At 46.0% G+C, this 15,385-nt stretch overlaps 1 protein-coding gene across 1 annotated transcript in view; it reads right to left on the minus strand.

The window, feature by feature from the left end:
- The window catches only part of slc49a4 (solute carrier family 49 member 4), a 35,368-nt gene that overhangs the window by 15,403 nt on the left and 4,580 nt on the right, over positions 1 to 15,385 (minus strand). The window contains exons 3-5 of the mRNA XM_080838476.1: positions 10,768 to 11,054; positions 8,936 to 9,065; positions 3,542 to 3,650 (exon numbers count right to left, since the gene is read on the minus strand). Coding sequence (XP_080694602.1) covers positions 3,542 to 3,650; positions 8,936 to 9,065; positions 10,768 to 11,054 — 526 coding nt within the window. The remainder of the gene's footprint in view (positions 1 to 3,541; positions 3,651 to 8,935; positions 9,066 to 10,767; positions 11,055 to 15,385) is intronic.

The raw sequence follows: 15,385 nt of genomic DNA on the forward strand, positions 1-15,385 counted from the left end.
ATTCTACAAAATCCCACATCCAATAAAAATGAAATACCTTCTGGGGAAAAAAAACAGTACAACGCTCACACAACGTAAGGAGGTAGTAATAGAAACATTTTCACCAGATATCCAAATGCCATTTTCTGGGGGTTGCATCACAATGACATCCTCTTCGCACTCATTTACCCTTCCCTCGCTATCGAGACTTTTTTTCTGTGCTGAAAGCACCTTGAGTTTGGGAGTGACTTTCCCGAGGACACAAGGCCCTTAGCTTGCCGCTTTGCGCCAGGCACTTAATGGCCGTCCTCCATTAACGGTGCAATTAGACGTGACTGATTAGCGCAGCGAGGGGAAACGCGTTCTTAGTGGATGCTAATTGGTACCACAGCGAGCGCTTGATGTTGCACCGCTCCGACTGGGTGTGCCTTGCGGATGTCTCCCCTTTGCTGTCCTTCTAGCCAGACTCAGAGATGGAGAGGCTTGCCAGGGCCAGCAGACGCCACAGGGCCCCGTCTGCCGACTCCTCTCTGATGGATGTGTCCACGGTTTGGGGACAATAACGACAATAACAAAAGGGTTGGGCCATGGAGCAATGAGACACTTCCGTGATTCGCTGTCTCCCCGCTCGCCCCATCAAGAGAGCCTGGTCTTCTCGTTAATGTCGTTTGGGGTGGCTTTGTGACCAGTGGGCTTCGGGAGTGGACAGACGTAAAAGGGAAACAGCCCCAGTGCCATGTAGCCTTTTCCATTTCCTCCCCCAAATTGACCACCTCGAGCCAGAGAAGGGGACACACGGCAGGGGGGTGGGGAGTGGACGTGTCAAGTCTGTGCTGACAGAAAGACATCGGCCTTGAGTCAGGACCCCTGACAGCAAGCCCAAACAGTATTTTCCCAATCACTCGGCGGAGGCCGATAATGGGCAGTCAGGAGCAACCTCCTTTCACACTCCAGGTCATCCTGCGGCAAAGACTGAGACTGGCAACTGACATTTCATCTGCGAGCTGACAAGGAGTTAGCACAGTACAGCGAAGGGCGAACAGAGCTGCAGCAAAATTGCTGCTGTATTGATTGCCTGTGAAAGAGGGGGGGGGGGGGGGGGGGGAGAGACAGAGACTTGAGCAGCAATAACAGACTACTGATGTCTCTACCACCCACACAGGGGACAGGGTGTTTGAGCTTACTGTGCGAGTGCCACTGTCAAGTTGCAATGAAAAGAGCTCCCAGTGGACTGCAGCACCTTGAAGTGCAACTACAGGTTGTCCACACAGTCTTCAGCACATGATTATGTATGGATTGTTAAGAATTTCTGATTGTGACACTTTAAGGATGAGGTTTCATACACCCCAAAATCCTATGTGCCTCACATATCAGTTTTGGGGGTCACATAGCTATTCTTGGGAAGATTCACGGTCACAGAGAGAGAGGTGAAAACTTAATATAAGATCTGAAAACGTAAACCCCTTTGAAACCTTCATCCTCAATAATACAAACCTAGCCCCATCATAAGATAACAAAAGGCACCTTATGGCACAGATATACATCCCCATCAAAGTCTGTGAATGCTGCTGGGGGAGCTTAGGCTGAGAATGTCTTTGAGAAGACGAACTTTTGATGGCGGAGAATAAACTAAGCGCAGAGCACAGAAATGCTAGAGGAGTGGCTTTTCATGGGAAATGAAACTTGAGTGAGAAAATAAAGAATTTATGAAGCCACCCGAGGTGACTGTGACAGCTGGGGAAGGATGCTGGTGCGAATACGATGAGGGCGTTCGTCTGTGCTTTCTCTGTCTCTTTTGCTTTCTCTGTCTCTCTCTGTCTCTCTTTCTTTACCTCTCTGTCTCGCTCTTTGTACGCGCCTCTCTGTCTTTCTCCGTCTCTCCATCTCTCACTCTGAGATTCCCTCCACACCGGTAAGCCAGTCTGATGATAACCTTGAGACAGGATCTCTCCCAGCACAGCGCGAGACCAGATTTTTCATCTTCACCCCCCCCCCCCCCCTCCTCCCCTCCCCTTCCTTCCTCCTCCTCCTCCTCCTTTTCCACGCACCACTCAGCTGGGCACTTACTCCCTTTCTCTGCTCTCCCTGCATCCCTACACCCTCACCACACAGTTGTTTCAAGAGGAGTTGTTCAAGAAAAAAGAGGAGGACAGAAAATACAAGACTTTTCATTTTCATAGCCTTAAAAAAAGGAGATCTCATTAAGAGTGCTTGTGGTCACGCATGCAATTGGAGCCTCTCCAGATTCCTCACGTGTTTGCTGCTTGTGAAAGAGGATGAGAGCAGAAGAGCAGGCCCTGGTGGCCGGCTTCTGGAGCTCCCAAAAAAGCGACATAATTAAGCCCTTCTCATGTGGGCTTGAAGTTCAAAGAATTGGCGCCTGGCTCATCAAGTTTTTAATGAGAGGGGGACCAGGATGGGGAACATGTAGTCGTCGATGATTTCGCCCTGAAGCTCTGCGGAAGCTCTGGCAAGTGTTTGTGTGTGTGTGTGTGTGTTTGTGTGTGTTTGTGTGTGTGTGGGTTGGTGTGTGTGGGTGTGTGTGTGTGGGTGTGTGTGTGTGGGTGTGTGTGTGTGTGTGTGCTTTTTTGTGTGCGTACATGTGGGAATGGTAGTGGTGTTGGGTGTGAGAGAGTCTGTGTCTTGGGGTTAATTAGAAGTCAACATCCATTTTAGCAGAGGAAATAACATTTTGTGCGTCGTGCTTGATGGTGATTAAAGCAATCATATACGCTGGAAAAATGAAAGGGAAGTTTTCGATTTGGGCTGATTCTCAGGTAATTGCACATCAAACGTGCTTCAGCACTGCTTAATGTAAAATATAGACAGGGGGTGTGTGGCTGGTGAATACTAATGTTCTTTTTCCGAACGCTACCATTCAGTTTGACGCGTGAGTTTACAAATAAAAATTTGGTGATGAAAAAATACTGTCTTAATATAGCATCTTCTGGACTCATTGAACCTTGAAATTATGTGAACAACAGGTTTGGGTGAATTGGAAATGACTTATAGTGAAATATCCACACTTGAAGGATTTAGGCTAGTCAATACAGCCCTTTGAAAAACCTTATAGTTGCAACCAGAGTGTCTGTAAGAGATTATAGTTTATCCTGTTTGAAAACATGAGATTCATTGGAAAGCAGCTGCTGTGACCACCAAAAGTTGGTCAGCATAATCTCTATAACGGTTATCTAATCATGGTAATAAAGGAAAGGTCCCCATACTGGTATTGCTCAGACACCTGGGGTCAGGAAGCAAACTGAGGTGTGAGTGACTGCAACCAATTATTGTATGGGAATAAGGGTAAGCCATTGAAAACCATCTCCGGGACAAACCTGAATAGCATACAAAACAACAAAAGGTTTCCATACCTATTTGCAATAGAAGCCTAGCTCCTTTACATAGAAAGCCTAGAAGGTATCTTAAACAGTATACACGGCTAGAGTTGGAGATTAGCACTGGATGCACCACTGAGTATGCTCCACGTGCTTCGTTATTGCACTGTACTGGGATAAAGACTCAGCAACCGCAAGACAAACATCCGGTCTCCTCCATGTCTTACCTGGCTCATGTTGACTGGGGTGAGAATCATATCGAGAACCCCTGACCAGCCTGCTAACACCCCGGTGGGAACAGAGTAGGCCAACGCGATCATCAAGAATCGCCCATTGCTGGAAGGGAAGGGAAAGGAGAGGATAGTGGTAATTAGTTTAGAAAGAAAATAGTTCATCTGAAGAGGATAATAGTTTGGTGTGTTATTCCGTCACACGAGAAGTTGATAGAGTTCTTGGTGCATTTTAGCAATTTTTTATCAAATTATCCTTAATTTGGTAACTCTGACGGTCTTTGCATTTGCGAAACTGAGATGTAATTTTGGAGTCCCTCTCCTCTCCCCTCCCCTCCCCTCCCCTACTCTTATCTCCTCTCCTCTCCTTCATGTCTAACACTGTAATTCAAAACAAACTGAGCCACTGAGGACTGTAGCTGGGGCGCTACCTCTGAAAGATGAATCATGTTAATCAGTAAAGGACGGCATTATGCCTTTTTGTTTGTGCTATTACCATCCCAAAGTTATTGTGCCTCGCAGAGGGACGTGTGCGGAAAGTTCATGAACAGGGAGGAAAACTAATGGCCTTGTTAAAATAAGTAATAATTGGAACGTTTATTGGAACATTTTACATCTACTGCCTCAAAGCAAGATTTTTTTGGGGTCAGGGTTTCCTGTCATCTGCGCTATCCTTCACTGGGGCAGCACAGAAGCACTTTGCTGCCTGGCCTTACAACACTGCAGTGCGGAAGCGTGTAGCACCAGCAAGAGTCTTGTTCAGCCTTGGCAGGATCCTTGGAGCGCTCCCCAAAAGACTTCAAATGGAAGAAAACATGTTAAAAAAAGAAACCAGGTTGATGGAGTATCCTCTCACCCTCCCATCCACCTGCTCCTTGTGCTTTAACCTTGCAACGATGGGGAAATCAATAGCCATGCACCTTTTTGTACCCCTCCGACCGAAGCTTATTTAGAATCCCGTACGTAAGCTGATCGTGGAGTCCTTTCATGCTCCTCCTAAGTGAAATATTTTTGGGTAGCAAAGTTGCGAAGCCAGCCACATCATCAGCTAAGTGGCAGCTGTCCTTGCTCCGTCCCCCTCTCGCTCATCAGTGCATCCGGCTCCCAGCCCCGTCGAGGTGGTTCTCTTTACCACGGGGACGTCACTGTGGCTATGGAGGCCGCTATACTACAGTATCCGTAGCACAATCCACTAGCATTGGATTATCTCTCAAGCTATTCCAACACCTCAAGAGATGCACTGCATAGGAAACAACAAACCCCCTTTAGCCTCGCTGTGATCTGAGCTCTGGAAAAAGGCTCTGGATCAGAGCGAGATAGAGAAGAGAGAGAGAGAGAGAGAGAGCGAGAGAAAGAGAGAGAGAGAATTTGGGAGAGGAGAGGCCTGCTGTGGGCTCACAAGTTCACAGAGTTTTGGAGTTTGATGAGAGTTTAGAGAGCGTTCCCCGGGCATCGCCTTGGCTCCTGTCCGCCAGTCTGTCAACTATAGGCTAGCGCTCAGAGCACCATCTCTCACTCTCCCTGTCTCTTTTTTTTCTCCCTCCCTCGCTCACTCACTCACTCACTCAGTCATTTCACATTGCCCCCCCCCACTTTAAAAAGCCTTCTGCAAACTCTGCTGTTGGGCTTTGATACAGTGTGAAGCAGTCACTGGAAGCCTGCCTATCAGCGGGAGCACTGATAGCATATCACTGGACTGGGCAGCGTTGGCCTGGTTGGCATGCCAAAGCTTCGTGGCCATGCTGTGGACTTTTTCTGTCCACTCCTTTGAGCTTGCTTTGGGGGGTGTGGGTGTGCAGGTGGTGGGGATCTACCTCAGAGGCGAGTTTCTCTATCTGTGTGTGTGTGTAAAAGAGAAAACTCTGGGAGAAAGTCCTGCTGCCCCGTGGGGCCCAACTGTTGTTCGTATCAAAGTGATTGTTTCTTCCTTTTCTTCCATCTTTCTCTCTCTCTCTCTCTCTCTCTCTCTCTCACACACACTGCCGTTTCATTCTAGGCCACGGCCTACAGGGCATCCTGCAATGGAATGCCAATCCGGCTTGCATCCCGGAAAAAGTGTTGCCTTTGCCTCTGGCTCTCGGAAGAAGAGTGGGAATTCGGCACAAATTTAGACAAGCGCACTCGGACAAACACTCTCACAGCTATCGGGCGGCAGGCAGAGAGGAGCTGGCCGTCTTAATCAGAGCGCGGGCATTCGGGCTGGCATCTTTCGGGGCCTTGATAATTAATCACGGGGGAAAGTGCCATGCCTTTGAAGTGCATTAAGTAAGACCCCGAGCAGATGGCGAGTGGCAAAGCCTCAAGACCCTTTTTCATTAAGTATAGTCATCCATTCCATCACGCCCTAGCCTTCAAAGTCGAGATATTTTTCAACCCCCCCCGCGCAGAAGTGACAGCGGACACATTGCTGGCTGTGCAAAGTAAGACCCAGCTAATACATTGAATACAATATTTGGTAATGAGACCAGACTGGCCAGGTTGTTAGCATTCATATTCGTTATATTACGTTTAGACAGAGAAAAAGTTCCCAAGTTATAACTGCAGAATGATGTACCACAGGAATAGGATAGCCAATCTTGGATTTCTGTAGGTTTTTTTCACATTCACTGCCAATGTGACGAGGACACCATGTTAAACAGTTAGTGTAAAAATAGCTATTCATTATATGTAAGTTACATCCATACTTATCAGTAAAAGTAAAAAAATGTGTTCAGTACAACTACTAAATGGGATGTAATTTGACATCTAAATGTCAAGATTCCTTCACTTGACATGTTCCTTAGTCAACTTTGTGGCTAGCAATAATGTACCATCTACCTACATTTGGATCAGCGGTTGGCATCTGCTTTCACAGCCATATCAATTAATTGCACAGTATTTCTGACTATTTTCACAGTTAGAAATAACATGTAGCCAGAGCAACGGATGGGCTTATTAGAGAAGGGTGCTGTCAGTGTTGAGAGAGAGAGAGAGAGCTAGGGAGAGAGAGTGAGTGAGAGAGAGCAAGAGAGAGAGTGAGCAAGAGAGTGAGTTTGTATGTGTGTGTGTTTCTGTATGGCGAGTGTGTAAACATGTGCATGTTTATTTGAGTGAGCAAGAGTGTGTGCATATTAGGGATGTAGCGGTACACGGTATATTGTCGAACCGTTTGGTACGCCCCCTATGGCTCAATACACAAATGTACACTGCGGGATTACGGTACAGTTGTCAATCTCCTATCCTTTTCAAAACTTGCTTACTGCGCTGCCGACTACACACAAGTTGTACATTCATATCCATAGAACAGCTCTGGAGCCTGTTAGAATTTCCCCGGAGGCTATCGGTGCTCTGTATGTAAATAGGAGCGGGAGAAGAGAGGGGAAATGAAAAAATATATATTTTTCAGCAATGGCGAAGGCTGCCTAGACAAAGAAAAGCGAATTTGGAGAGGCACCGCTTCTTTCAAATTCGCCGTTCAGCGTTCAATAATATGATGACGAGGATAAGAAAACTGTAAACATTGCTTTGCCACTGGTGTCTACTCCAGTGGAAACAGTTCTAGCATGATGTCTCATTTACGTGATGTTCTCTCATTAGCGAAAACACAACACACATCTTACTGTGGCCTTCCAATACAAAGAAAAAAGAAATTAGAAGGACACTCAAAGAGCGCAGACCTCCGCCAAAGCCAAATGCCACATCTCACAACCTTAGCAAAACCGAAACTAAATTCGTGGAGCTGCCCCGGGAGTCAGATTCGCTCCTAAATTTAATGGGACATTCTTTGGCCCATGCTGAAGCTTTAATAGCACATAGCTTTTGTTTAATCCTGCTTGGTTGTTACTGATGGGGGATTATGTCACCTGATGGAAAAATGAACCAGGTTACAATGTCCCTTACTGCACACATTTCAGCAGTTAAGCTCTACGAAACATCATAGAGAGAAATTGAAAACAAATTGACTCAGGCACCCTATCTAGCTCTCGCCACTGATAGTTGGACCTTCAGAGTAAACGAAAGCTACCTTACTGAAGTAGAGACAGAAACCAGGCCTAGGCAGTCAGGCTGCCATTTTTCTAAATAGAAAATGTGTGATAAAAGAAATAGTTTATTGCTTTAAGGGTAATTTTTATGTTTTGGTTAAATATTCCAAACCGTAGGCCCACTGCAGTTGCATCCCTAGTACATATGTGCGTGTGTGTGAATGCGTGTGTGATAGAGAGAGCAAGTGTCTGTGCATATGTGCTTTCAAGAGTGTGTGTTAGTGAGAGAGCAAGAGTTAGTACATGTGTGTTTGTGAGTGAGAGAACAAGAGTGTGTACATTTGTTTGTGCGTGTGTGTGTGTGTGTGTGTGTGTGAGTGAGAGAGCAAGAGTGTGTACATGTTTGTGCGTGAATGTGTGTGTGTGTATGTGTGTGTGTGTGTGTGTGTGTGTGTGCATCTGTGAATGAGAGAGCAAGCATGTGTGCATACCGTAAATCCTCAAATAAACCGGGATTCAATTAGACGCCGGGCTTCAGATAGTAGCCGGGGGCGTGGTCGATCATGGGCTGTTTGCAGGACTTAGGACTACAAGGCGAATTTTGTATTATTCATGAAGGCGCGTCAGGCAATTTGTTATTGTTTAGCCTAAATGCACACGTATTGTATCTATCATCTATTACGTTGTAGTTGGCTAGGTTAGCCTACTTTTTTTCAGAAGGGATCATAAAGCAGTAGGCTATGCCACTAAGGCGAAACTTTGATATTCAATTCAAAGAGAAGGTGTATGCTGAAGAACATTCGGGACAAAGAGCAGCAAAGTAGTTTGACATTGACCCGAGGCGAATTCGATATACTGGAAGAAGCAAAAGAATGAACTGAATGCAGCCAAAAAGACCAGAGCTCGACTAGCAGGTGGAGGTAGGAAGAAAGTTGGCCTGGATATGAAAACCAGCCTCGTCGAATGGATTTTTTCAGTCCGCGATAAGCATAATAGAGTGTCTAGAAAAATGATTAAAAGCAAAGCTTTGGAAATCTTTCCCTCAGTGACTGACAGTGGAGACCATAACTTCAATGTTTATTGTTACGTTAACACTGCACATAAAGTGATATGCGATGTGCAGGAAGAGTTGAATGTGCAATGAATGATATTAGCCTACTGTAATTATGCCCGTTATTTGATTTAAATAATACAATTCTATAATAGAAGATAAGTACAAAATAAAAGCCTGCCCCTGATACAAGCCTGCCCCAAATAAAGGCCGGTGCGCTGTGCAGTAAATAAGTAAGTAAATAAAAGCCCTGGCCACAATTTGAGGATTTACGGTATGTGTGTTCGAGTGTGTGTGTGAGTGAGAGAACAAGAGTGAGTGCGTGAATGTGTGTGTGTGAGTGTGTGTATGTGTGTGAGTGTGTGTGTGTGTGTGTACCTTAGCAGTTTGCAGATGCTGCTCCGGTAGCTGAGTCTCTGACTGGCAGCTGCCACGCTGGGGGGCATGGGAGGGCGTGAGGGGAAGTACAACAGCACCACGGCAAACAGCACAGCGATCATCCCAAACTCTAGAGGGGCAACACACACACACACACACACACACACACAAAAACACACACAAAAAAAACATCATCTCATTTGATGAATCTAAGTGGTCATTATCAAAGCCATCGTGCAAAAGGCAGAGGTGAATAATAAGCATACTGCTTGTGGGAGAGTTCAAAGAGGCCCGGGACGTTTATCTGCACCACTTGATGACTACCGGCGGCACTATTTTTATTATCAAAGAACTTAACTTCCTTTGGTCTGGGAGTCATTGGGAGCCACACACAAAGCATTAGCACATTAGCCCTAATTAGCTAGCCATCATTAATCACATCTTATCTACCAGCTCTGAGGCCAAATCATTGATCGGAGGTGCTGTGGGGGACAAATGTGACTGAGTGTGTTTTTTATTTCTCTAGAGAGGTCATCATTGATTCCACTCTCAGGTTCAACTAAGGACAAACCAATCCCCTGGATTAATACCCCCCCCCCCCCAAAAAAAAAGTAGTGCTTTATGCCTAGCTCACATATATAGAAACCAGATCAGATATGGCAGCCAGGTATAACCCCATCAGTTCAGACCTGGTGCTGTGTAGAAATCAGCCATTCTTTCAGGCAGTTCCTAAATCCAGCCCACCCCCTAAGGTCAGTCCACTGCTCGTGTCCTTTTGCTTGGCAACCCCCCCCCCCCCCCCCCCCCCCCCCCCCCCCTCCCACACACACCTCTGATCCCCCACCTCGCAATCCACCCCACCCACGTAGGTCCTCCTGGAAGAGCTACAGATTTTTTTGTATTTCTTTCAGTATTGGAGAGCGTTTCCAAAAGCACCATTGGACCTCGGGTGCCATAAATCGCTTCTTTTCTGTCACATCTCACAGATTTATCGAGCCACAGCTTGTGCTGTGCTTGGGATTTGGCAAACACCCAGGCATACTCTGTCAGAGATTTCTCAAACCAGAAAGAAAAAAGAAACTAAACAAAAAAAGGCTTTTTGAATTGGTGAGATGTTTAGGGATTTTTTTTCTTCCTCAGAGGAGGCTGCCCAGGACCTCAGCCTGTCTAACTTCCTTGAGGTGGCAAAGCCAATCATGTCCCCTTGACCTCTGCTGCTCTGTGGTAATAGTGTTGTTTTTTGTCACACTGGAATTCATTTCTGAAAACCTCTTATAAGTTACACAGTGTCAGAGCCTCTGTCTGTTATCGAACAGATTGTTTTTTTCTTTAAATGATTTAATTTTCTGAGTCAGTTAACAGGAACCGAATCACTGCTTTAAGGGCAGGCAACAATGAATGTTGCTTGGACAATTGATTTCTGTGCTTCGAAAAAAAAAAAAAGCGAAATCAGGATGACTATCCCTCAACGAGGGCCCTGGTAAAATATAGAGGCGCGGTCAAATTGATCTACAGAGACAGTCCAGGAACCTGAACCAGGAACCAGGACCTGGTCCACTGTTGGAGTCTGGCGGCTCATCACTAGCCTGAGGTAAGTACAGTTCTCTAATGGTTCATTAAGTCAAGTCCAGTTTTGTATTATGATGATATTAGTCACCCACTCCTCGATGTCAACATTGGCATCTACATAATGCTCTCCACTTCATGATCAGGACTTGTACAAGCAGAAGTGGATGGTGTGAAGTCCTATAAAAAATTATTTAACTTTTGAATGTTGGTCGTTAATCTGGTTTGGAATGTTGGTCCATAACATAAACATGTAGCCTCCATACCTGCGTAAAGCACCAGTTGTATCCTGTCTCTGATGAAGGTGTCCGTGACCGTGGAGAGCGTGCCGCTGTACGCATAGCCCATGGCGTTTATGGTTCCGTTGGGGGCTGGCACGAGGAGAGGGCCCATGATGAAGGAGCAGGCCGAGCCCAGGTAGCAGACCAGGGAGGCCACAGCAGTGGCAGTCGCCCGCTGGTCTGGAGCGAACCATGTGGTGGAGAGCAGAGGGCCGGCACTCATGATGGTGGGGCCAGCTAAACCATTGAGCAGCTGCCCCCCGTGAATCAACCTTCAGGATAAGAAGACACGTCAGTAAGTCACATTTCAGAAACTGTATGGTGAAACCATTATGTGTGTTTGTGTGTGTGTGTGTGTGTGTGTGCTTTAGTAACTCTTAACATCCCCTGTGTCTAATGATAGATGTCTAGTGCAGTGCTGATTGATTGTCTGTCAGCTCGCTGGATGCACTGTGCCCTGAAAGCCAGTCTCAGATAATGACCTCTGGGCGGAACTACAAGTATGAGGTTTAGTGACAAACCCTGGTGAGTAAGTGGTAAACCTCCTAATACAAGAGCCAGTTGGCTTTCATTCTCTTAGCAAAACAAAGCCATAGAGCTCTTCTATTAGGAGGTTTACCACTAACTCCGACTAAACCTACCCAGGTTTGTGACTTACCAGGAGAGAGGAACACAGTCATCTCCCATCAGACAAACACAACAGCTACGCTTGGCTTTGAAGGCTTAGGCACAGGCATGAATAGGCTTCTTCCCATCAACACTTTCAACATCCTGTTCCGGCCAATTAGGGGTTGTTTGGCGTCTTTGGAAATATTACATCACTACATTTTGAGTGGCAAAGAGCGAAGTTGTACTTTACAGAGAGGAGGAGGAGGAGGAAGGCGGTGGGAGGGCCTTTCAAAAGAGGAAGAACAACGGAAACACAAACGTATGGGGTTTTTCAGAGCAGGACCAAAAATAGTGAGCTGAAGTGCGCCGTGCCCCAGATTTTCACAGCCCATCATTATAGTGCGTAATAGGCAGCAAAACTCTGTTCCGAACGCTGACGCTTCCTGGAATAATAGACAGCCCCCAGACATACTAACTCTACCATCTGTCTCGGAAAAGACAATCACATCCTCTACAGGTTGAGGAGCACCATTCCAATTCAGCTCTCCCTCGCTAGTGCATTCCCGGTCCAGATGACACATTTCCATGTAACCATGAGCGTTCTGTCTCAAAATTGCTTCTATGCTTGACTTGTCATGAGTGACTGCAGTCCCTCAGTTCGAAGCTCCGGTGGGCTTTTACAGAATGGGAAATGGTCAAAGGACGTGCTGCTCAAATTGGACACTGACCCCCACAAAGCTGAGCAGATTTGGTTCCCAGCTTTCTACTGGTGTGCGTTCAGAATCCACAGGTTATTTAAATGCTAAAAAGGTAAAAAAGTAATATGGAGGAAGGCTTTGGGGCAGGTATCCCTAAAGCCCCCAAGTCACGCGTGTCTAAGCTGGAACAAGAGATTGGAACCTGCCTTTGCCTATCTCCAGCCTCTGGCATCTGGTACTACAGACTCGACTACACCTGCCTGATCTGACAGGATTTTCCTGATTGAGTTCTTGAGGATAATTCCCTTCCATTTTAATTACATGAAGGACTCTGTGTAATGTGTCTCGAATGTGACCTTTTTGTCTTTCGCTGCCACCTCTGCTCTGTGGGGTGACACCCATAGCGATTTATCTGTCTGACGCGCAGAGGGCTGTATAAGTTGGAGGGGGGGGAACGCTGGTCGATGAATGGAGAAAGAGAGCCAGAGAAACTGTGGGGGGAGGGAGGGAGAGAGAGCGAGACAGGAGGAGAAGGAGGGAGACAGAAGGACAAGAACTGACTGAGGAAAAATAGAAAGAGACAGAGAAGTGAGGCAATTCTGGAGGAGATGATTAAGGTAATAAGTATTGATGATCACTGTCAAATGGAGTCTGGGTGCTGAAGGACACAGGTAGAGTTGAAAATGTAAAAGAAAGGGAGAAAGCAAAAAGAGGGGGAAGGAGAAAAATACTGACAGACAGAGACACAAAGAGAGAGAGAGAAAACAAAAGGAAGAGAGACAAAGAAGGACAGAAAGGGAAGGATAGAAAGAAAGAAAGATAAAGGGAAAGAAAGCAAGAAGAACAAAAAGACAGAATGAAAGAAAGAGAAAGAGACACGGTGAAGGCAGAAAACCTAGAGGAAAGAAAGATGGACAGAAAGACAGAAAGAGCGAGAGACAGATAGAGAGAGGCTTTCTCGGCGTCTGGTTTCCATCAGATATCAGTGACTGACGTGTTTTTAGTATCACTGTGAAGCAGATAGCAGAGTTCTTAGATAATTTGTGTCCAGGCAGATTGCTCCCCGTTACCATCCTGACAGATCTTCCTGCTGATTCACCTCATTGACTGAACCCCGTCTCCTACTAAGCCTGACCACCCCCCCCCCCCCCACACTCCCTCTCGCGACCAGGGTGCCATGGCAATCTGGTTGGCATGGCTGCGCAATTAAGTAGGGACGTGTGTTGTGGCCCACAATGGCAATCACCAGGGGGGGGATCGCAGGCCACCTCACCTAGCGATGCTTGCTAATCAACAGCCCTGGCACTGTATTTGCATACATCAGCAGCCCGGAGAGCACAGCCCAGGCTGATTCAAGAGGCCAATCACTGGCATTCCTAATCAGCCGCCATTGTGAGGGCAAACCTCTGTTCTCTGTTTTCCCCTCCAGGTAGAGCAGCTGTTTGACTGATCCACTCTGACAGGTGTCATATGGAAACCATAAACTCTGGGGGCCGTTCGAATAACCGGACCAGGTTTGTTGCCCCCGATTCTTTAGTTTTGATCAAGTATAATCACGCTTAAAAGTTCGCTCTCCAGAGAGAAGAGCAGAGGGAGAGAGGAGGAAAAAAAACGGAAAACAACAGAAGCCCATCAAACGATTGCAATTAATTTTTTATATAAATGGGGGGAAAAGAATGTTTCAGCACGCGCTGTCAAGGGAATCCTTGCGTGTTTCTAAATCAGGCGAGCCGCAGCAGCATTCTTTTCTTCCTGAGCGTACGCCGGCGTTTTTTTTATATCAAACGCTGTCGTTTGATCGTTTCAGTGATGCCCTTGAACTCTTTGGAGTTTGACTTAACAAACCCCCATCACCGTTCCCCAGTCCTGCCTATCCAAATCCCCGTTGAGCTGCCACGCGCACCGACTCAACTGATGTTTGACATCTTCAGACACTAGCACGCGGCAAGGCAAAAACAATACCCTCATCACCGCCGTCTACTTAAGACTACTCGAACCACAGGCGCACTCACAAAGAAGACACTACCACCTGCTGGAGAAAATGAGATGCATGTGTGTGTGTGTGTGTGTGTGTGAGAGAGAGAGTGTGAATGTGTGTGAGTATTTTCTGGAGGGATCTTGAAATGGGTATTTTGTTTTTTAATATGGATAGTTCTTACACTTTTTAACGTACTTGACGGTCTGTGTTTATGTAAATGTGTAGGTTTTGAGTGTGCTGGGATATTGCGGGGCATTAATTTGAAGTGGGCCATACCAGAGGCATTTATTGGCTGGGTTGTGTTGCATGAAGACCAGTGTGTGTGTGTGTGTGTGTTTGTGTGTGTGTGTGTGTGTGTGTGTGTGTGTGTGTGTGTGTGTGTGTGTGTGTGTGTGTGTGTGTGTGTGACCTGTGTTTAAGTGCTCAGAGCTCCTGCTGGCAGGGTTAAATGTCTTAGGCTGCAGTTGAGAGTGCATAAATCCACACCCTTTATGGATTAAAACTCAACCGTTCTGATGACTCAGGCACTGTAAAACACTACAAAGTTGCTGCCTTGTAAAATATGTGGCCCATATATTCCAATCCTGAATATACCGGTAACATTTCAGAGTTTTCCAGTGCGATTATATAGCATTTAGATGCCAAACCCTGTAGAAGAGAAGGTACTGAGATACATGCAGAGTGTGGCATTGCGTTACCCAAAAATGGCCCTTCACACAAATGATATCTCTGGTGAGGTAACTTCTATGATTCATGTTCATGTTAAAATGTATATACACTTCTAAACAGACATATTTTAGACATATTTAAACATATTTTAGGTGTATACACTGTGTTGATTCTTGCATAAACCTACTAAATGGGCTTACTTATGGTGCTATCAGGAGAAAGACTGAAGCTGACCTGACCTCCTGTGTATGAATCTTTCTTTGAGTCCAGTCTTACTTGATTTAGTCAACTGTCAACGCTGAACTCAATTTCTTTTGTATCAGAATATCAATTTTTAGTGTTTCACTTTCTAGTTTTCACATGGCACCCACCCAACCCTGTCCTGTCACACTTTAGTCTGGTGACTGTAATAAGGTGGTGCATGTGATGATGTGGGATTGGAGCAAGGTCTACAGAATTGTGACATACCACCCTTTCATTTTATTTTACAAACTGAAGATCATACAATGACCTCTACACTCTACTGTGACTTTGAAATGATTACATTTCATTAGACCTTGAGTGAATATAATACCATCAGAGAACTCTCAATGCTTTGACTTGATGCTTTTGTCTTGCAATGAAACTATCATAACATTAGGTGAAGCGC

The sequence above is a fragment of the Sprattus sprattus genome, assembly GCF_963457725.1.
Source record: "Sprattus sprattus genome assembly, chromosome: 5".
NCBI lineage: Eukaryota > Metazoa > Chordata > Actinopteri > Clupeiformes > Clupeidae > Sprattus > Sprattus sprattus.